The 22,717-nt window shown below is 39.6% G+C and overlaps 1 protein-coding gene across 3 annotated transcripts in view; it reads left to right on the forward strand.

Moving 5' to 3' along the window:
* Positions 1-22,717, forward strand: part of NSMCE2 (NSE2 SUMO ligase component of SMC5/6 complex) — a 236,563-nt gene that overhangs the window by 30,496 nt on the left and 183,350 nt on the right. For all 3 annotated transcript variants that reach the window (XM_081499002.1, XM_081499003.1, XM_081499004.1), the window contains exon 3: positions 15,662-15,768. In XM_081499002.1, coding sequence (XP_081355128.1) covers positions 15,662-15,768 — 107 coding nt within the window. The remainder of the gene's footprint in view (positions 1-15,661; positions 15,769-22,717) is intronic.

Genomic DNA, 22,717 nt, shown 5'->3' on the forward strand with positions numbered 1-22,717 from the left:
CAAAGGCTTTGGTGTAGTCAATAAAGCAGAAGGAGATGTTTTTCTGGGACTCTCTTGCTTTTTCTATGATCCAGTGGATGTTGGCCATTTGATATCTGGTTCCTCTGCCTTTTCTAAATCCAGTTTGAACATCTGGAAGTTCTCAGTTCACATACTGTTGAAGCCTTGCTTGGAGAATTTTGAGCATTACTTTGCTAATGTGTGAGACGAGTGCAGTCGTGCAGTGGTTTGAACATTCTTTGGCATTGCCTTTCTTGGGGATTGGAATGAAAACTGACCTTTTCCAGTCCTTGGCCATTGCTGAGTTTTCCAAATTTGATGGCATACTGAGTGCAGCACTTTAACGGCATCATCTTTTAGGACTTGAAATAGCTCAACTGGAATTCCATCACCTCCACTAGCTTTGTTCGTAGTGATGCTTCCTAAGGCCCTTTTGACTTTGGACTCCAGAATGTCTGACTCTAGGTGAGTGATCGCATCATCGTGGCTATCTGGTTCATTAAGCTCTTTTTTGTATAGTTTTATAGTTTTATATACAAAATGAGCAAGGCAAAGGCTAACAGAATTTTGCCAAGAAAATGCACTGGTCATAGCAAACACCCTCTTCCAACGACATAAGAGACAACTTTGCACATGGACATCACCAGATGGTCAATACCAAAGTCAGATTGATTATATCCTTGCAGCTGAAGATGGAGAAGCTCTATACAGTCAGCAAAAACAAGACAGGGAGCTGACTGTGTCTCAGATCATGAACCTCCTTATTGCCAAATTCAGACTTAAATTGAAGAAAGTAGGGAAAACCACTAGACCATTCAGGTATGACTTAAATCAGATCCCTTATGATTATACAGTGTACGTGACAAATAGATTCAAGGGTTAGATCTGATAGACAGAGTGCCTGAAGAGCTGTGGATGGAGGTTCATGACATTGTTTAGGAGGCCATCTTCAAGAAAAAGAAATGCAAAAGGGCAAAATGGTTGTCTGAGGAGGCCTTACAAATAGCTGAGAAAAGAAGAGAAGCTAAAGGCGAAGGAGAAAAGGAAAGATATACTCATCTGAATGCAGAGTTCCAAAGAATAACAAGGAGAGATAAGAAAGCCTTCCTCAGTGATCAATGCAAAGAAATAGAGAAAAACAATAGAATGGGAAAGACTAGAGATCTCTTCAAGAAAATTAGAGATACCAAGGGAACATTTCATGCAAAGATGGGCACAATAAAGGACATCAATGATATGGATCTAACAGAAGCAGAAGATATTAAGCAAAGGTGGCAAGAATACAGAGAAGAGCTATAGAATTTTTACAAAAGGTCTGCTGAAAATTTGTTTTGTTTTGATTGGTATTGTGTACCCTGCAGCCCAGAAACTCCCTCATGATAGTAAGATGGGCCGTTATAGGACCTTATGTGTTTCCAGTCACTGTCCTTCCTTCCTTCTTGCATATGTCTGTTGTCTTGTAAATAGCATTTCACTTATTTTCACTTTGAATTTTTGGGGTGTCTTGGACAGAATAATAAATGTTCTCATGATTCTATCTTGGCCAGAAGTGGAAGTACTACAGCAGGCTTTTGATAAACAAGAGTAACATCTCTTGAGAAGGAGAATTGGTAACAACATAGAAGGAGGATTAGAGCAGAAAAGGTTTTGGAAAGGGCCGTCACTAAGGAAGCAAACTGCTAATATGAGAAAGAAACAAGAAAGATTGAAATGAAGGCAGCTGTAACTGGGAAGGAGATAATAGTTGAGTTAGGCAGGCAGAACTGATAGAGCTCGGTAACTAGTTCAGTGTGTCTGTTAGCCACTCAATCATGCACAGCTCTTTGTGACCCCACAGACTGGAGCCCCCCAGGCTCCTCTGTCTGTGGAATTCTCCAGGCAAGAATACAGGAGTGGGTGGCCATTCCCTTCTGCAAGGATCTTCCCGACCCAGGGATCAAACTGGGGTCTCCTGCATTGCAGGCAGATTCTTTACCAGCTGAGCCACCAGGGAAGGCCAATATGGAAGTTCATTGTGGAGGATGCTAAAGGGAGAAGTCAAGATGACTTCAGGGGTTAGGTCTTGTATAACATTTATTTCTGTTGTGGTGCAGAGTCTGGGTGCCTGTGTGTGGGATGTGATTGATTGGGCCCTCCCATTTTATAAATACTACTACGATGTTCCAGAACCAGTTAATTACTCATTTAATATTAATAGTTCTTTCTTACTTTGCAGTTCACTGTTGTTGTGATACATTAGTGGGTAATAATTCCTATTACAGAAGTAGTCTACTTCATCCAGCAAAGAGTTCTCTAAGACACTTTTAGTCAGTTTAAGTGTTTATAGATGATTCTTTCTTTGATAAAGAAGCTTTTAAAGAAGGCAAGACAGAGACAGTATTCAGAGTCACTACTGATTTAAGTCAGGTAAAGTGAAGTGAAAAAAAAGGAAATCTTAGAAATGATGAGATAAGTAGTGAGAAAAATAGGAATCATGGTATAAAATCTCAGAGACATCTTTTCAGGATCTTGCACTATTCGGAGTTACAGACATAAGGAAAAATGCTGATTAGATGGTACAGTTATTAAAATGTGTATGGTAAGTTATGATAGATGATTTACTTTTTAGAGCTGTCAGTGATTGAAGTTTAACAGGTTGATTTGCCATTGTTTTTATGAAATCAAATATATTTTATTTTCTGAAAGTAATTAGCATAGAATTTATCCTCCAACAGATAGGATTATGGAATATAGTTGTTCCCTCCTTCTGTAATGGTGGCCTTTCCACTCTTGAAGAAATGTTTCTCAGAAGAAAATACCTCATTTAGACCAACACTTGATAGGTAAATGAGAGAGATTATAGTCCCTGTCTCCATAGGTCTTATGATCTAATAACTTCTTATCTCCTCAAACTTACATTTATAGTTTTTGTAGACTTAATTTTTGTTTAATTAAAGTGTTCCTTAATTAAATTTCTGTTTTAAAGTAGGCTGACCCCATTTGTATTTTTTTTCTTGGTTTAAATTTATTTGAAGTGAGTATGGCAATAGGCTGGTCTAAGGTAGTTGCTGTTCATTAACCTCATTTTGAGTAGCCATCTCATTTTATGAACTTACTAGATGTTTTTGTTCTTGATCATTCTAGTTTTTCTCCACTCCTCCCTCCCCTGTGGGTTGTTTTTTTTTTTTTTTGGACTAGAGTGACTGCCCTGGTACGGTAGGGTTGGTTTCTAATCTAATATGCACAGATCCTAGGAAGACATTAGACAAAGTCTCATGACATGGAAATAGGTTATGCCCAAAGGTTGATGATTATTGAGGTAGTTAGGAAAATGGACTCTGTTACTTAATCAACCCTGATTTGAGTCTTCTCTTTGCAGTTTGTCATTTGTATGATGTTGGCTCAGGGTTCTTTATCTCTCTTGAGCTCGTTTTTTATTTTTTTTTAACTTTTTTCGTTCCATCAAAAGAGGAATGACAATGTCTTCTCCACAGTTATTGCAAAGGTTGAATGAAATGATGCATGTGAATTGCTTAGCATAATGTCTGACATAGATAATGCTCAATAAGTGTTAGCTATTATTTCATTTAACTTCTTGAAAAAATACTAAGAAAGAAAGAGGGGTTGGATTTATGGATCATAGAAGATAGGGGAGGCTACCTGTTACTTAGATGACATTTTAAAATTCAGAAAGCCCTCCACCTCCTGAATGAAATAGAATGCCAGATTTCAGAGACATGAAATCTGACAATCTTAAATTTTGAACATTAGATTGAAAAATTCAGTGGTACTAATGTAGGAAGGGAGAGGTCTACTTTAATAGCAGTTCCTGTTGAGGTTGTTTTTTTTTTTTTTTTGACGAGGTCAACCTAGGATCACAGTGGTACACATGGAATAATAGTATTATTGTAGTCTTAATTGGTTAACGTGTCATTGTAATTACTGTTGTTTTTTTTTTATTCTGGAATCCATCTTTAAAAAGGAGCATGGGTACATGAAGGCAAGAACTTAAGGATCAATTATTTATTCTGATGAAGCAAAGACTTGCAGAGTGGGAGATGCTGAGCAGCCACCTTCAGTAGTCCTTCCTGTCTCTGAAGGACTGTAATCTGGGAGAGTTGACTCTGTGTAGCCCCAGCAGCTGGCTCTTCTGCGGCTCTGGAGTTGAGGACCAGGGTTCAAGTTCTACATGTGACACTGAGTCATGACTTCAGTGGCATCACTTAACCTCTCTGAGCCTCAATTTCCTCAACCATATAAAACAGAGAGTAAAATCACTCCATAAGGAGGTTATGAGGTGTCATTGAGTTACTGTGTGTGAAAGAGCAACTCAGATTTATGGTTGTCATTGCCTCGAATTGTTCTAGAAGGCGCTGAATCAGCTCTCTCTTTGGAATGATTCTAATAATTAGAGCCATTCGATGGAGAAATGAGCTTTCCCCTAATGCCAAGAGCCAAACAAAGGCCACGTCGTCGTATGAGGGCTTTTTAGAAACTTCTGTGTAGAATAGAAATTTGTAAGAATACTTTGAGGGGAGATAGGGTGTTTACCCTGTTTATTGCTCTCTCTAGGGCACCCAGCACCATGCTAGGCACATGGTCTGTGTTTGGTAGGTGTTTGTTCACTGAGTGAATGGAAATTTCCCCCTAACACTCACATTGTGTTCTTTGTTTAGCATCACTCTTTCCTTGTATTTAATGTTCATGTTCTTCTCCCAGATGTTCTTGTTTACCTTTACATATTTTAAAATGGATATTTTGACAGTAAACTGAAGCAACCACTTGTAGTTCTTTCTGTTCAGGCACATTTACTGAAGACAGGGCAGAGAGAAACTATTGATGTAATTGTCAGTGTGAGGCATTATGAGAGCTGTTTTTCCACAAGTTTGGCCATTTAATAAGATTTCTTGTTTCTCTACTTCTGTAAGTGTTTTCAGTAAGTATCTGCTTCTGTAAGTATATATAGACACTTTTAAGAGAGGACGCCTTATACATCCTCCCTTAAGAATCCACGACCTTATACCTAAAATATTTCCGTGAGATTACATTCCCAAGAACCTCATAACAATGGTTGCCTCTGAGGAGGGAATTTGGAGATTGGAGACACCACGTTACTGTACTGGTTGAATTTTTCAACCATATGTTTAGTTAATTTCTTAACTATATACTTTATTACTTTGAAAAAGTGAGATGACCCAGAGAGAGAGAGAGAGAGGGAGAGAAGTCGCTCAGTCATGTCTGACTCTTTGCGACCCCATAGACTGTAGCCCACCAGGCTCCTCCGTCCATGGGGTCTTTCAGGCAAGAGTACTGGAGTGGGTTGCCATTTTCCTTTCCAGGGGATCTTCCTGACCCAGGGATCGAACCCAAGTCTCCTTCATTGCAGGCAGACGCTTTACTGTCTGAGCCGCCAGGGAAGCCAGGAGATGACCCAATGATGCCATAATTCAGTAGATACTAGGCCATTTGACTAAGCTTTTCAGACAATTTCTGCTTATATTTGTTTGCTGAGTTTTTCATGGGACAGTTTGTCTTTTTCTTGCCACATTATATTAAAAAAAAATTTTTTTTTTTCCCCCAAATAGATACTGATTTAAGTGAAATAGATTTCACTTGGGGAGTGTTGCAAAGTACACAAAAGTTAACTGTAAAGTAACCTTCATTTATTTAGAGTCTACTATGTTTAAGACATGCTGTGGGGTGCTTTACCTACATTCTCATTTAGTTTTTTCAGTGTTCACATGAGGTTTAAGCCCCGCTTCCTTTTTTGTCTTTGCTGCCATAAATTCATGCAAGAGCTTTGATGTTGAACCAGAAGTCAAAGCCAGGCTTTGTTCTTTAAGCCTCCTGAGCCTTCTTCAGCCCCCACACTATTATCTAAAACTTGAGCACAGCCAAGGACTTGAAAACCAACGAGAAATGGCAGTCACTGAAACTATGTTGGCTGGGATGCTGCTGTAAATATTACATACTGCCTTGAATTCACTATTTCTTTCCAGTCTTCTGGGGATGAGATAGGAACAAATGGACAGGAAGGGTATAGATAGGAAAAGGATCTCAATCATGTAAAAGACAGACTTGACCTTAAAGATTCAAGGACCTTATAATAGCTAGCCAAAAGAGGTCTATGGATATGTTTTAAAATGATAGATGCCCATAGCCTGGCATTCATAGTGCTTTTGTTGACTGGTGAAGACTAAGATTGTATCCAGAGATTGAGTTCTAAATTTTATTCTCCATAGAATTCACTTCAAGCAATATTTTGAGTTATACCTTTATCATGGTGGTTTATAGATACTAACTACACAACCTAAGGAATATTTATCTATATAATGAAAGGTGGTTGCCATTGCTCTGGGATAGAATTATTTAAGTCAGTCTCTCTTTCACTTTCTCTCACTCTTAAAAGAAGGTAATGTTTAGGAGAATTTCTTAGACCAGAGAACCAATTTTTCATTATTCCATGACTTTTGCATGAAGTGTGTTTTACTTATTTGTGTGTAGTAGTTCAGACACTATTGCACATGCCTTCCATGCTCTTGGTCAGACCTGAGGTCAGATCCTAACTCTACCGTTTACTAACTGTGTGACTTGGGACAAATGATTTAGCCTGAGTGAGCATCAGTTTCCTTGTCTTGAAATGATATTTACCAAGACCTCATTGACTCTGTTGTGACAGAGGATGAGGGGTGTGTTCAAAGTGCCTGGCATGTGGTCAGTGAAGAGTTAATCTATGTCTTCTCTGTTCATTCCCAGGGCTTTTGTGTGACCATTTAAACTCTGTAGAGGTGGAGAGGACCGAGGGCATTTGTCTAGCCTCTACACAAACCGGTGAACATCTGATGCACACTAATGCTTCCAGACACAAGTCACATTTACCCCCTAACCTGTTAAACCTTTCCTCCCTGACATGGACAGTGTTAGCCACTCCTTCTTGCTTCAGAGTGTATCCACCTCTGCCTGGCTTGTAGTAAGTGCTTAATAAGCATTTGCTAGGTGAGTGAGTTTTCTGGACAGTGGGTGAGTGGGTGAGTGGGTGGATGTGTGGGAATGGGGAATTGTTGACAAAGCTTCTCATAGCATATTGTAGTCTTGTGGGTTTATATTAGTGCTTTGGGCTCACATTAGCCAAAACAGCTGAGAGAGTTGAAGGGATGAACTTCACTGGCTACTTTTTGGTTCTAAAGGCTAAGTGCTTTCATCATTTAGACTAACTACATTTGTAGTGTAGTTACCCATTCTGTAATTATTATAATGATAGATAATATTTTGTGAGTGCATACTGTGGGCCAGGCCCTGTGCTAAATCAGTTTAGCTACATTTTCCCACGTAGTCCTCATATTGGCTTTATGAGTTAGGTACTGTTATTGTACCCATTAGACAGAAGAGGAAACTGAGACTCATAGTTACGTGCCAAAGAATACACAGCCAGCAAGTAACATGACCTGGATTTGAATGTAAACTGACTCCAGAACTGTCTCTTTGAGTTACTGTATTATACAACTTCCCTCTTCTGTATTACTATGATAAGAAAATTGTACAGATGGGTATAGATGATTGTAAAGGTCAATATTTCACAGAGATTTCCCCGATATTCCCTAAGCTTGTGAAAGAAGCAGTTGCTTACCAGTTGGTGTCATAAACTGTTAAACTCTTCACTATAATTTCTGGTAGGAGGCAGTTATGTAATGTGGATTCCGTTTTAATTTTACCACAGGAATATCTGTGAGGAGGCATAATGGTGACTAAAGTACAGTGCAGTGAGAAGTAACCAAGTTTCTATTAAATATTGCTCAAGCAGTGAGTAAGTCATTAAATTCGACTTCTGATGAATATATATAATGATTGCTTAATACTGGGCTGCCAGGAAAAACACACACACACCCCCACTCATAGAGGTAGGTGTGTGTGTCATATATTAATATGTTGCTGGAGATAGTTGGAGCTGTATTTTAAAAGAGGAAGGGGCTTTTTTTTCCCCACAGGAGGAAGAGGCAGTCTGGTTTATACTGTCATTTATTTGAGTTTATCCAAAAAGAAGATATTTCTTGGTTACAAAATAATGGAAGAATCAAGTTTTAATTTGAAGAGATTAGGAAATATTTATTCCCTATTTCCTGTTTCAGAAAGTAAAATCACATGTACCACCTGTTCTAGGAAATTTAAAACGTAAACCAGGCCATTCTCTGCCTCCTTTCCTTCCTTCCTCCTTGCCAAATGGACACATATACTTTATGGCACTGAACATTTATCAGATCCTTCTGAGTGTGTGGTTCATGTTGAACTGGAGTCAGCAACCCCCGTAAAACACTGAATGGCTGCTTTGTCTTGGTATTTTACTAATAAAATGCATGGCGTTGAATTTTATTCAACGCTATGTAATTGGTCTTGTTCCTGTTCAGACATGCCTATACATGACTTGGTAGAATAAAAAAACACCTGATTCTGCAGTATTTGTTTAGGACAAAATTTCAGGAAACAACTTGAGTATGGGCAAAAGAGCTGTTGAATCACAGGCAGAACGTTGGAAGGAATAAGTAGGTGAAATTTGTCTTGAGGGTGTGCCTCCCAAAGACACCCCCCACCACACACACGCACATGTGTCCTTGTTGTAAAGGTAAAGGGGTCTTATGGACCGAGAAGGCATGAAGCATTTGGTCCTGTTCTTGAGACGAGGGAGGATTCTGGAAGAGGACCCTGGGTCTGGGATCATAGAAGAGATATCTGGTGGTGTAGGGAGGTGGCCTAGAGATGAACTGGGATGGATGTGCTACGGGAAGGAGGAGGGCAGGAGTCTGCTTTTTCATGTCTGTTTCACTGAAGGCAGTTCTACTGAAGACTTGAAGGACAATGAGGGAACTTATTTGACTCTGGGTGCTGTGTGCTGTCAGACCTTTTTCAGCTGTGCTTCCCAAACCTTGGGGCTAGGCCTCTGGGAAGAGAAGTTACTTCTCTCCAGTGTGCCCCTTAGGCTGCTGCTGAGGATGGCTGTGGCTTGGGAGGGGCCTTGTTTAGAGTAATTGATCATGAAGCTGCATCTCTTAGTGGCATCACTTCACCTTCCATTCTTGCTGAACTGGTCGCTGTGGTGTGGAAGGAAAGCTTGACCGGTCTGTTGACCATGCCCATCTGGACTTGGGGAGCCAAGACAGAGAATCTTCTCTATCCCTGTTTTTTTCACCAGCGGCCAAGAAAGTGGTATTATATGGAGTGAATAAGGTGGGAATAGACACCAGACAATCTTGGAACTCACCCTGGATAAACTCTCATGAGTCCGTATTGTGCCGCATCAAGAATTACCATATTGTTAAAGGCTTGCAACCTACATTATTTAGCCACAGAGGACCTGGAATTTGTCTCACTTGAGTCTGCTGACATCTGTAAAAATAGCTAGTCGGTCTCCTCCCTTCCTGTCCTCCCTGAGACCTCTCTCTTCTCCCTCATTTTGCCTCAGTCTTTCACTTTTGAGACAACCCGCATGGATTGCTAGTTTTCATACAGTTATTTTGCTTTCATATTTGGTTCCTGTCTCGGCCATCATCTTCTTCTCATTGAAATCTCATGAATTTTAAGTTGAATTTGATTGCAATACAACATCACCCATTTCTGCTTAATGTACTTTATGTAACATCTAACTTCAATGCCTTATCCGACACTTTAAGAGAGAATAGTATGGTCATAATATTGCTGTTAGTGCATTCTGACATTGGGTAACAGGTGACGTGTCTAATGATTAGCGTGGCTGCCAAGATTGCATAATTACAGGTTTGTATGACTTTAGGGGAATCATATATAGGGCAACTGCCTCCATTCAGATAAACATTAGATAAATATCAGAGCACTTCAGCCTAAAAAGAAGCCCTCCTGGGAGAAATAGCAATAATCTCAGATATGCAGATAACACCACCCTTATGGCAGAAAGTGAAGAAGAACTAAAGAGCCTCTTGATGAAAGTGAAAGAGGAGAGTGAAAAAGTCGGCTTAAAGCTCAACATTCAGAAAACTAAGATCATGGTCCCAACACTTCATGGCAAATAGATGGGGAAACAGTGGCTGACTTTATTTTTGGGGGCTCCAAAATCACTGCAGATGGTGATTGCAGTCATGAAATTAAAAGACGCTTACTCCTTGGAAGGAAAGTTATGACCAACCTAGACAGCATATTAAAAAGCAGAGACATTCCTTTGCCAACAAAAGTCCGTCTAGTCAAGGCTATGGTTTTTCCAGTAGTCGTGTGTGGATGTGAGAGTTGGACCTAAAGAAAGCTGAGCACCGCAGAATTGATGGTTTTGAACTGTGATGTTGGAGAAGACTCTTGAGAGTCCCTTGGACTGCAAGGAGATCCGACCAGTCCATCCTAAAGGAGATCAGTCCTGGGTGTTCATTGGAAGGACTGATGTTGAAGCTGAAACTCCAATTCTTTGGTCACCTGATGCAAAGAACTGACTCATTTGAAAAGACCCTGATGCTGGAAAAGATTGAGGGCAGGAGGAGAAGGGGACGACAGAGGGTGAGATGGTTGGATGGCATCACCGACTCAATGGACATGGGTTTGGGTAGACTCTGGCAGTTGGTGATGGTCAGCGAGGCCTGGCGTGCTGCAGTTCATGGGATCACAAAGAGATGGGCACGACTGAGCGACTGAACTGAACTGAACTTCTCGAGTTTGCCAATGAACAGGAAAAAAACAAAATGAAACAGAAACCGTCTCTTAAGAATGGGTTTCATTCTGTGGTCCTTCCTGGTCTACATAACACTTTGTCAGTTCTTTGAGTTCTATTAGCAGTCCATAGTGCTTATTAGCAGTCCATAGTGATTGGGATTTTGCTGAGCCAGATCACTGGCAGATTTGCAAGAGGCCAGCCACTGTACTGGCATACTTACAGGAACAGTTATAATTATCCATGCCCTCTGGACTTAATTTGCAGAGGCAGGGTTAGGGGGACATATTTCAGCTAGTTCTTGAACTAATTTCTTGGAGCATTTTCTTAATTGGTGTGCCAGATGTGTTACACGGGACTCACCAAGTCTCCAGGAGACCTCCCCACCTATTTATTGGCTTGTAAATGAATGTTCAAGTGTATCACTTAGGTTCACTTGATTAACACAAGCAAGAGTTGATTTAATACATTAATGCTCTTTCAGTGGCATCTAAGAAATGCTAGACTCCCAGACCCCCGCTTGGCTAGGGAGGACGGTGGCAAGAGTACTGGAGCGGGTTGCGGTTTCCTTCTCCAGGTGATCTTCCCGACCCAGGGATCAAACCCAGGTCTCCCGCATTGCAGGCAGACGCTTTACTGTCTGAGCCACCAGGGAATCCCTGGCAAAGGCTTGGAGTAGAAATGGTTTTGACCCTGGGCTCCACTCAGAAGTATGTCTGCATGTGAAGCCTTCCCAGGCTCTTCCCTCCCCTGAAACAGTTCTCTGCTGCTGCCCTGGCATGGCTGCCGCTTCCTGCTCTGTGCTTGCTGCTGCTCTTGGCCTGGTTCTGGTGGACTTAGCAGCTGCTAGAAGAGCTGTTACTCTCTGAGCATTCAGTGGATGACTTGGTTGCTTTTATAAAGCCCCTCCAGTTAGCCTTGGTGATGGGAAAGATCACTCTTTTCACCAGTGTTAAAACTTCGTAAGGGGAATATCATTTTCTCTTTGTTACCGATTTCCTCTTCCAAGGAATTTGGGAAAGCTTTTCCCCTACCAGGCTCGCCCAGGCACAGTTGAATGACCTTGACCAGTGTCCTACTTGGAACAGGCAACCCGGAGCTGAGATGAAGCTAGCTGGGGGCCATGACTTTCTCCCCAGTCCCCCCGCCCTCAGGATTTGTTCCCTAGATATTCATGGAGAGGTTAGAGGTGCTTGTCCTTGTGTTGAAGCACCTTTTAGCACGGGGAGGCTAGTGTGCATACTTTGCAGCTGGAAGGTCTGCGTGCCGAGGCCGGACTGCCGCTCACTACCATGTGTCCTTGAGTGAGTCAGTACTTCAGCTGCATGGTGCTTCAGTTTTCTCATATAAAGTGGAGATAAAACTACCTTTCTCTTAATGCTGTGAGGTTTAATATAAACACAGTGTGCTGAGTGCATCTTGGCTCATAATGTAAGTGCTTACTAATTATTAGCTACAGCTATTATTATTACATGTATTTTTATCATTGCAGTTACTTTCCAGGCTTGCAGAGGTGTGGTACAGTAATATTTTCCTCTCTGAGCTATGTCATTCAGTGAATTTTAACCTCATTTTTGTAATGCCCCTGCTCCCCACCGTGCTTTGGGGCCAGCCTTTTTCCTATGGAAAAATCACAAAATAGAATAGACAAATACATTTATATTACATATCTTCTTTACATTTGAATTCAATTGAATATCAGGGGCAGGACAATTTTTAGTTTGGTCAAAGTTTAATTTTCAAATTTATTATATGATGGTTGTGTAAGAATATTGTTGTATTTCTTTGTTGGATCTCAAGAACACTAAGGCATTGTTTGTACCCTCAAATGGATTAAAATCTGTTTGGAAAAATGAGACAAATTCATATAGGAAAACAAGATTGCTTATGGTTCAAAGTGCCAAAGTATCAAGTACAGTTGTTAAGATAAATTAAATGAGATCCTTCTAGGCTGGTAGAGTTTAAAAGTAGGCAGGGCTTGATCTCAGCCCTCGAAGGGTGGGTTGGATTTGGTTGGTGTGGGTTTTTAGGAAGAGCTGTCCCTGTAAGAGTGGGAGAATTTGGATAGCGGAATTATATACTGTGGAATAAAGGATCAAGGGACCTCTAGCTACTCAGTCCCTCTGCCCCTCTCCCTTCCCCAGCCACTTTTTAGTCACCAGCCCACTCCCTGTCATGTGCTTATCCATCTTTTCCTCCTGAGTTGTTTGGGACTTTGTTTAGACTTTTGCATACAACACTATGCTCTTTCCCCACCTCAGTTCTTTAGTAGAACAAGACACATTCCGTGTACCTTTCTTTGCCTGGTATTTCTGAAGCGTGAACACAAATAAAAAAGAGGTTATTGTAATAATAAGGGAAATGGGGGTTAACAACTGCTTGATATGGATGTTTCTCATGGCCTCCTTTCCAGATGCCGTTGTGGGAGTCTCTTCTAGTTATTTTCTACTGTCTCTGGTCTCTCCAAGCCCTTTTCTCCAGCAGGTCAAAACATTGACTTGAGGCTGAAGTTATCTGACTGAGCATCACCTCCAGGTGTGGCGTGGTTCTCAGTTCTTTTCAGGAGTAGCTTCTTGCTCTCTTCCCATGTTTTCTCTTTGTTGCCTCGGGCTGCACTGTTCATCACTTAGGTTCTTTAGCTTGTCCCGACATTCTTGAGCCTTAGTGGAGGCTGCGTGTGCCCAGTTGGCCTCCTTAGATGCTTCCTCTAGGCTTCCTGCCATCAAATCCTGGCCCAGCCATCATCGCTTAGGTTCTCCTTTGCAGGGAAGGTCTCCTTGGCCTTGTATTTAAAATTGTCATCTAATTCAAGTCTTGCTATTATCCATGGGCCCTTGATAATAAGAGCATCATCCTGCTTACTTTGCAAACTTGAATGTCAAAAGCACATTTGTAAGTGCTTTCAAAAATTAACTCAGTTCTAGAGGAAGGTTGCCAACATTATGTCAATTCCTACTGCTTTAAGCCCCTGACAGATTTTTATTTCTTATATTTGCCCCCGATACATCCTTTAGAGAGTTTCTATTTAGGTTGAAGTTTCCATTAATTATTGAATTTTTTAGAAAGCAGTTTATGCTTGTAGTCTTTACTCAGATTTCCAGCTTTACCCACTTTTTTCAATGGTCTCAAAATAAGAATCCGTTACACATAAAATACACTGATTTCTTTAAGAAAACAAACAAAAAATCCTGCACCATTATTTCCTTTAATTAGATAAAGCTTGTGTGAAACCAGGGGCCTACTTCTCTCTTTTTAAAAAGATTTTCTTTTTTTTTATATGTTTCATTATTTTAAATGAGAAAAAACTAAAAAAAAATTTTTTTAACTAAAAAAACCTTAAATTATAGGTCAATTCCAAACTCCTAACCAATTTGCTGAAATGTAAATATATACAGTAAAATACTTATGTAAGTCACAACCCATCATCATTAGGATATGGATTGTTTAAAATTCTCTTTCTGATCATCAAGCAATTAATATGATTTTTGACAAACAGTTGCTATATTATGGCAATAGAGACATGTTGGTACTAGCAACAGCTAAGCAACATGTCTCTTTCATTGATGTTTGGACATTTTTGAATAGTCTTACGATTTTATTTGGTATATGACTTGAGACCTTTCTCATACCATTTTGTTTAAAATTTGTATTTAATTTTGTGAATGTAAATACAGTTTTTTTTCTTATATAAACCCTGCTCCTTCCCACTCCTCAAAAAGAAAAACAAAAAACTTATGTAGAGGTATACATATATTCTGTGAAGTCTGGGTGTTATAAGCCAAGAAATACTCTACTAAAAGCATGTTAACCCAGGAGATATTTTAAGGAATGTGTTTATTATTGACTATTGTAAAACTAAAGCATAATTTAGAAGTCTAGGAAATAATTTCTTAAAAGCCAAATGTAAGTGGGTTTTACATTATTTTATAACTTTGAGCTGGACAGTTGTATTGTTCTTCAGGGGAGACAGGAATACTAACATTGGTCTGAGTTAGGGTATTTGAATGAAGAATCTTTGAGTGTGTGCATCCCTAAATGTGATTTAAGGACACCAGTTTTATTTGCATTTCTTTCAGCTTTTTAAATGCTAACATTTTTTATTATCCTGTGTTCTCTATCTTTTCCTGATCTGTTAAATTGTGTTTCTAGAGTTTGGGGAAAATTTTTCTTTTAAGCACTTTTAATATCATTTCACTTTTCCAGTCTACTAGTCACTTTATAACCCTCTTGTTCCCTGAGGGTTTTTTAATTTTTAAATACAGTAAACACGGTTGTTTCATGCTCTGACCGATACCTGAAACATTTGGGAATCTATTTCTGCTGTGGCTTTTTGTTACAGTTTTTGAGAAACATGTTTGTTCTTTCTCTCTCTCTGCTCTCTGTTGTGCCCAGTGGCCAAGGCCAACCTCCCTACAGCCTGGAGGAGCAGGGTGGGCTTATTAGTCTAGTTCATCTTTATTCTGAGGAGTGGGAACCCTCAACTTACTAGGGGAATGTATGCAACTTTGGTATCCTGTGTTCTGCTTCTGGTTTGGCCCTGGTTTTTCTTACTATCTTGTGACTTTTGTTTTTAAGGAGATGTCTTTTTTTCCTGTTTTATCCAATATTTTAATTGTCTTCAGTAGGAGGATTGGTCCACATAACCCAGGCTACCATTACTAGAAGTGAAAAATCTTCCTTCTTTGATCTTTAATGATACTGTAAGGTTCTTGTGCAGATATATAACTGACCTGCTTTAATGGATGTTGGAACTGAGGCTGAGAAAAGTGTAGTGGTTAATTTCAGACTGTCCAGGTAGTTGGCATAGCCTGAGACTCGTGTGTCTGAGTCTACATTTCCGCCTTTGAGCCTTTTTCTATTGGCCATCTTCTTCAGATTTTGAATGAACCAGGTGTATATTGAAGACATTTTAAAAGATGTAATACTTTTGCAAAATCATTTACATAGGCCATTGACTACAGCTTTTCCCAGATATGGCATTTTAAGTGAAAAACAATAATTTATTTCCCTTTTATTTTTCAGCTGAAGTGAGTAGTGAATACAGTATGGATAAGGCAATGGTTGAATTTGCAATGATGGATCGGGAACTAAACCATTATTTAAAGGCTGTGCAATCTACAATAAACCATGTAAGTTTACACCACTCACCTGGTTATATTTGGTTACAAGTGACTGACTTAGAAATAGAAACACAAAATCAAAATTCTTTTCTAACCTTTAATATTTTCTTATCCTTTCTGTGGTAGCTATTAATCTCTTCTTAATCAGGAAGTTCATAGAATAGAAATCTTAACTATTTTCCTAAATAGGTCACCTAGATTTAATTAGGATATTACTGTTTAGATTTCCTTGCATTTTTTGGTCTCAGATTTTATTAGCCTAAGCCCCCTTTGAATGTGAGTAGTTTTTTATAAAAAACTAAAAACCGCATAGAACTTGTTCTTATTGTTACATTTGTTTAAGCATACAATTTAGACCAGGTTTGGTTACTCATTCTCTAGCTGTAACTAATATGTAGCTATTGCAAAATTCATAGAATCAGATAATAGGGAAGAGTTTTAGAGCAAGTTTAAAAATAAAGAAGCTTGGCATTTCGTTTTTTCCAGAAGCCAAACTTATCTTTGTTGGCTCCGGCTATCACAGGAAAACACATAAAGCAGTTAAGGTGGGAACATAGCAACATCCTTTTCAGCAGTACTGTGTTGAGTAAGAAATGAGCAATATGATTGCAGTAATGTTTCTGAGAAGTGCTTTGTCCTCTGAGCAGTGGAAACTCCCCTTTGAACTGATTTCATATACCTGTGTAATAGGATGTCTTGTACTTCTGGTTTCTTTATTTGCTTTTTCTTACTTATATCTATGGGAAAATTCTAAAACTCAATTATTTTACAAGATTAGCTGCTGTTCAGTGGAAGAGAAATTTTTGAATATGATTTAATGCTTAAGCCATATTTAAGTGAGTATTACGTAGTTATATGTTCGTGATTATATGCCATTTTTCTGAGTTTTTTTGTCTTTAAAATTTTGTTTTCTCCTTTTTTTCTTTTGATGGTTAATATTTACTAAGTGTAGCATTTGTGACTATCTTAAGAATGTCTGCTTATATCCAAGTTATACACTCATTCAATTTATACAGTTCTGGTGTTTCTAACCATTGTGACTGTCTTTGGACTGTGAATATTTCTTCCATAGGAAAATATGAAAGTGGTATCATGTCTGGTCTTTGAAAACTGATAGCAATGATTTTCGACTCCAGTTGACCCCTAGAAGCAGCCAGTCCCTACCCTACACTAAAGAGATTCTGATTTCATCAGTCTGTCTGGAGCAGGATTGGGGCACCTGTATTTTTAAAAACCCATTCTATTATGTATCCAAGGTTGACAATCACTGCCTTAAAAGAACAAGGCTGTTTTTATAGAATAAAGTGTGAAGTGAAATGAAAGTCACTCAATCGTGTCCGACTCTTTGCAACTCCACGGACTGTAGCCAGCCAGGCTCCTCTGTCTATGGAATTCTCCAGGCCAGAATACTGGAGTGGGCAGCTGTTCCCTTCTCCAGGGGAACTTCCCAACTCAGGGATCGAACCTAGGTGTCCTGAATCGCAGGCGAATTCTTTACTGACTGAGTCACCAGGGAAGCCCAAGAATAAAGTATATTTGCTACCAAAGATCAGAGTTAGACCTATGATATGGGCCGGTCCAGCATTGACCCTTACATTCCGTGGAAGTTATTTGATAGGCTTTTCTGCTTTAACCTTGATGTTTTGCAAAGGAAACAGCACAGTGTACATTATAGATAAGAAAACAGATTTTGAAAGTTGAAGAACTTAATGTGGATTTTTTTCCTATTAAACCTTAGGATTCACAGATACACATGATATTTTTATATAAAGAATTGGACTTTCCCCCCTTCAAAAAACTGAGTCTCTCGTAAAGGAAAAAAATGGAAAAGCAACCCTCCCCTCACACATATTCAGTAGTTAACAGCATTTCTTTCATCTTGAGACTTCATTCCATTACCCCCACCCTACTAAGCAGGAAAGATGGTGCTTGGAGTTTCATCCAGCATTTCAGCCCTAACCTCACCCTGCACTATGGAGCAACTTGGATTCAGTGATTCTAATGCTTGTCAGGATTGTCAGGAAGGTCCCTGATCTTTCATAAGAGGAGAAGACATGTTTAGTTGCAGTTTTTTCTTATGCAAAGTTGTGCTGTGTATATAAGCTTGATATGAGACCATGAATAGCAAATCATAATTCTGTAAGACTTCTAAGACCTAAAACCATATAGAGACATAGTGGGGATATGACCATTATTTTGAGGGAAATATTTTATTCTGTTTATATACTATTCACTGTTTACACAGTATGGAGTACTGTCTTACTGCTATTTTATTTTCTTGTTTTGGTAAGTGATAAAGAATGAATAGCAGCTTGAAAGGGGTCAGAATGGTATAGTTCTTTAGGAATAGAAAGGGTCTAGGGATCAGAAACTGTTACAACTCTGGTGCTCCCATTTTCCAAGTTATGATCATGGGTCAAGAAACTTAACCTCTTGGAACCTCATGGTCTTCATCTATAAAAGTCTTGGCCTGCCTGTTTCATAAGATTGTTATGTTAATCAGATTAGATACTGTGTATCAACACTCTGACATTCATAAAGTTTGATAGAGGTAAAGATACTGTGTTATTACAAACCTGGATTTCCAAACACACTCCTGAGAAAGGTGGAACAGGATCTTTCTTAAAAACAAGTCCTTTGCTCACTTTATTTCAGGGCTTTGAATTAAAACTTTTATTGGCTTTAACCTGTCCTTCTTTGGAATCCAAGAATCATATAGCATTAGATTTTAGCTGATTTACAATATGAGGTGTTTAGGATCTCTAAAACAAAGAAATTGTTTTAAATCAAATTATTAAGAAAGAATGGACTTCCCTGGTGGCTCAGTGGTAAAGAATCTACCTGCCAATTTAGGAGATGCAAGTTTGATCCCTGGGTTGGGAAGATCCCCTGGAGAAGGAGACGGCAACCCACTGCAGTATTCTTGTCTGGAGAATTCCATGGACAGAGGAGCCTGGTGGGCTATGGGGTCACAAAAGAGTTGGATGCAACTTAGCGACTAAACTACACAACAATTAAGAAAGAGTACAGATAATAGGAACCCCTATGAGTCCTGTTTCACTTCTGCTCTGTCATAGACTTTTAGGAATTGCAGTACTGCCATTCCTATATCCTTTGCCAAGATTCTGGTCCACTCTCTGGTCTTTTCTGTTTAAAAAAAATTTTTTAATCATCAAAAAGCATTGGAGTTTATTATTTAAATGAAGATCTCTCATTTGCTGTCATCTTCACAGAATTCTGAAGGCTACAAACCTCTGAAAATGTTTTCGAAGTTTACTTTGGAACCTTATAGGTGTGGCTCAATTTACCAGCCATCCCTGGGAAGTCCCTTTGACTTTCAACAAAGCACTCAGATTGCCTTTCTTTGTCCTTTGAGAAAATAGAGCTGCTATTTTCTACAATGCTTGAAGATTTTATTTGGAATCAGTATTTATTTCAGTGCTCTGAAACATGAAAAAAGAAAAGAAGTAAAGACTTTGTCCCAGCTGTTCTGTAGAGGGAATATTATGCAGTGAACACTAAAAAAACCAAAATTCACAGACAGTCCGTAAGTCATTTATAAAAACCTTCAGGGTAAATGGGTTATATACCTGTCATAACTCTTTAAAACATGTTAAACCACAAACAATTCAGTAGGAACTCTACGGAGATTTTCAATCATGAGACCACACATGTGATGAAAGTGTTTTGAAAGCTATAATGGCACATAGATATGCTATGATCCATTTACTTCTTTTATCTCTGTGACTACTAAGGAAAAACTTTTCTCAGTTTCATGTTGAGAACAGACTGATGTTCTGAACATTAGCTTTTGATGACCTAATGTTCCCTTTCTTGATTTCTAAGCTTTTATTATTTGAGCATCTTGAAGGGCACCATTGGCTGGCTTTTTGTTCTCAAACGTTCACTGAACACATGTTTTCTAAACACCTATATGCTAGATACTTTTCGGTGCTAGAATCTAGAGGTCAGTCAGCAAAGCCCACACAACCTCACCTTCAGAATGTCCGAAGTCTAGAGAGGGAGACAAAACATTTAACAAAGAGCAGTACAATCATTATTTAATGATTGTTTTGCTGTGTACTGCAAAGGGAAAATAAAGTTTTTAAGGAGAGTTATTAACTCAAGGGGCATAATATGCTCTGGGTAGTAGGTCGGTGGTTAGGGGACTCCTTCCTGATAAAGTGATATTTAATCTAAGATGAAAGTCTGATGAGCTTCAACATGGGGATCACGACATACAACTTCCCCTGTCTTTGTGACTTTTTGCATGAAATGGAAGCATCTTTTTTTTTCCTTCTCCTTGATGTCAGAGTTTCAAAGTGCCTTGATCAATACGAAGACTTAATTTGAGAAAATTGTCAGAGAAAGCCTGCTTTTATACATAGAAAGGTTAAAGTCTGTAGAGTAGCCGAGTAACCTACCTAAGGTTGGTCAAGGGTTCATTCATCTGCAGATGTGAGTGCCTGCTGTGAGCCAGGAACTGTGCTTATTAGTAAAGCAAGTTATGGCAGTAGTTGATTTATTAATAAGAATAACTTCATTACTGATACTCTTCTTCTCAAGCCATTTTACTGGTCATATGGATTATCCCTCTTGAAGTGAGACTCTTTTATCATGTATCGAAAAGTGAAAGTGAAAGTGAAAGTCGCTCAGTCATGTCTGACTCTTCTCGACCCCATGGACTGACTATACAGTCCATGGAATTCTCCAGGCCAGAATACTGGAGTGTGTAGCCTTTTCCTTCTCCAGGGGATCTTCCCAACCCAGGAATTGACCCCAGGTCTCCTGCATTGTAGTCGGATTTTTTACCAGCTGAGCCACAAGGGAAGTCCAAGAATACTGGAGTGGGTAGCCTTTCCCTTCTCCAGGAGAATCTTCCTGACCCAGGAATCGAACCAGGGTCTCCTGCATTGCAGGTGGTTTCTTTACCAACTGAGCTATCAGGGAAGCTGATTCCATGATCAAGAAGCCTTTTTCCGTATGTCAAATAAGCAGTGGTAATACTGTATACTGTGTACTTCTGGTTCTGGATTTGTGTGATGGTTTTAAACTAAACCTGGGGTCTGTCTTGTGGGCTTCAGAGTCCAGAAGGTGGGCAACAGCTTGATCCAAAGAGTCCTCAAATTGATTCTCAGGTAAGTTTTTTTTCAAATAAGACATGATAAAGAGTCCAACTGCTATCATGGGGATGGTCTTTGTAACTTTTTTATAACCTTAATTCTCATAGTGAAAAAGGATGTACCCCACCCCCACCAAGCTAAATAACAAATGGCCTAAGAGGTTCCTATTAGTTACAGATATTATTAACAGTGGTGAAATATTCATTTTCTCTGCTTTTTTGATGAGCAGTCTAACCCTGGAGTTTAGTAAAAATAACTAAAGCTTAAGATTTACATTATACTTTGCATTTTTTTAATCATGATACTTAATTGTGAGATTTTACTGTAACAAACTTCAAATCTTAAAGGAAATGTCAGATTTTACCCGTGTATGGTTCTTTCAGTATGTGCTGCTTGAACATCTTCCCTTATGGAAAACCCAGAGCATTTGTATTTTCTTCACCTTCCTCAGCTGCTCTCTTTTGTGCTGCTGCTGCTGCTGCTAAGTCGCTTCAGTCGTGTCCGACTCTGTGCGACTCCGTAGACAGGAGCCCACCAGGCTCCGCCATCCCTGGGATTCTCCAGGCAAGAATACTGGAGTAGGTTGCCATTTCCTTCTCCAGTGCATGAAAGGGAAAAGTGAAAGTGAAGTCGCTCAGTCGTGTCCGACTCTTAGCGACCCCATGGACTGTAGCCCACCAGGCTCCTCTGTCCATGGGATTTTCCAGGCAAGGGTACTGGAGTGGGGTGCCATCGCCTTCTCCGCTCTTTCGTGCTACGTGCGTCTTAAAGATTATCTAAGATTTGAAAGCATTTATGTCAGATTGCTACCACATAGTTCTTGCGGTTTTTAAAATCAGTTCTTTATAACAATTCCTACCAATTATAGAGGAGGAGGGTATTTTTCTTCTTAACCTGAGAGGGGCAGTTAGTTGCTGGATTGGCTTACTTGGGTTGTTCCTTATAAATCTGTTCATAGATATGCCCTGTGCATTGTGGCTTTTTTACTTGATAAGCTAACACGAACATTTTATCTGCCTTTGAAAGCTAGTATGTTGAGAGTTAGAAGAGTGGAAATATACCTCGTGTAAGTTGTTGAAACCAACACAATCTTAGATATAATAAATGAACAAGGTGGGTCAAAGGTATAGCTTACCTCAGCCTTGACATTATGCAACTAGTTTAGAATGTTTTTGATATATCGCTTCCTATTGCCTCCTCACCCTTCACCCTTCATCACCTGGTAAACTTTGCCTTATATATATCTTATTTTAAAGTTACTTTAACATCTTTTCCTTTAACATGAAATCTTATGGGGGATCTTGTAAGTTGGGAGTTACTTTTTTGGTTATACCAGATTTGGGGAGTCTTTCTCACAGAGAAAGCTAATGATTTATAGTATCTGAAGAAACTTCCAGGGCAGAGGATGTGATTTATTGGCTATGACCACTTGGTGACTGGATGTAAGAACGCACCTCGCACTGTGACTCATTGACAAAGGTAGAAGGAGGGATTGTAACACTGGGGCAGAAGATTCCTGAGCATGGGAGAAACGGCTCTTGTCAGGGAAGGGATGACAATGGAATTAGTGAAGAGCTCCTAGAACCAGGTGGGAAAGTACTGCGAAATCCTCTACTAGCCCTCCAGAACAGTGTGGTCTCTTAGAGCCTTTCCGTCCACGTTAACAAATGCTCCTTTCATCTCTAGGGATATTGCCCAGATGTGGTAATTAACCAGGGGAGAAAAGTTGATGTAGAGGGCTTCCCTCTTGGCTCAGTGTTGAAGAATCTGCCTGCCAAAGCAGGAGACACAGGTTCTATCCCTGGTCTGGGAAGATCCCACATGGCGTGGAGCAA

Source organism: Giraffa tippelskirchi, chromosome 6 (assembly GCF_054371585.1).
Source record: "Giraffa tippelskirchi isolate mGirTip1 chromosome 6, T2T-mGirTip1v1.2.pri, whole genome shotgun sequence".
Classification (NCBI taxonomy): Eukaryota; Metazoa; Chordata; class Mammalia; order Artiodactyla; family Giraffidae; genus Giraffa; species Giraffa tippelskirchi.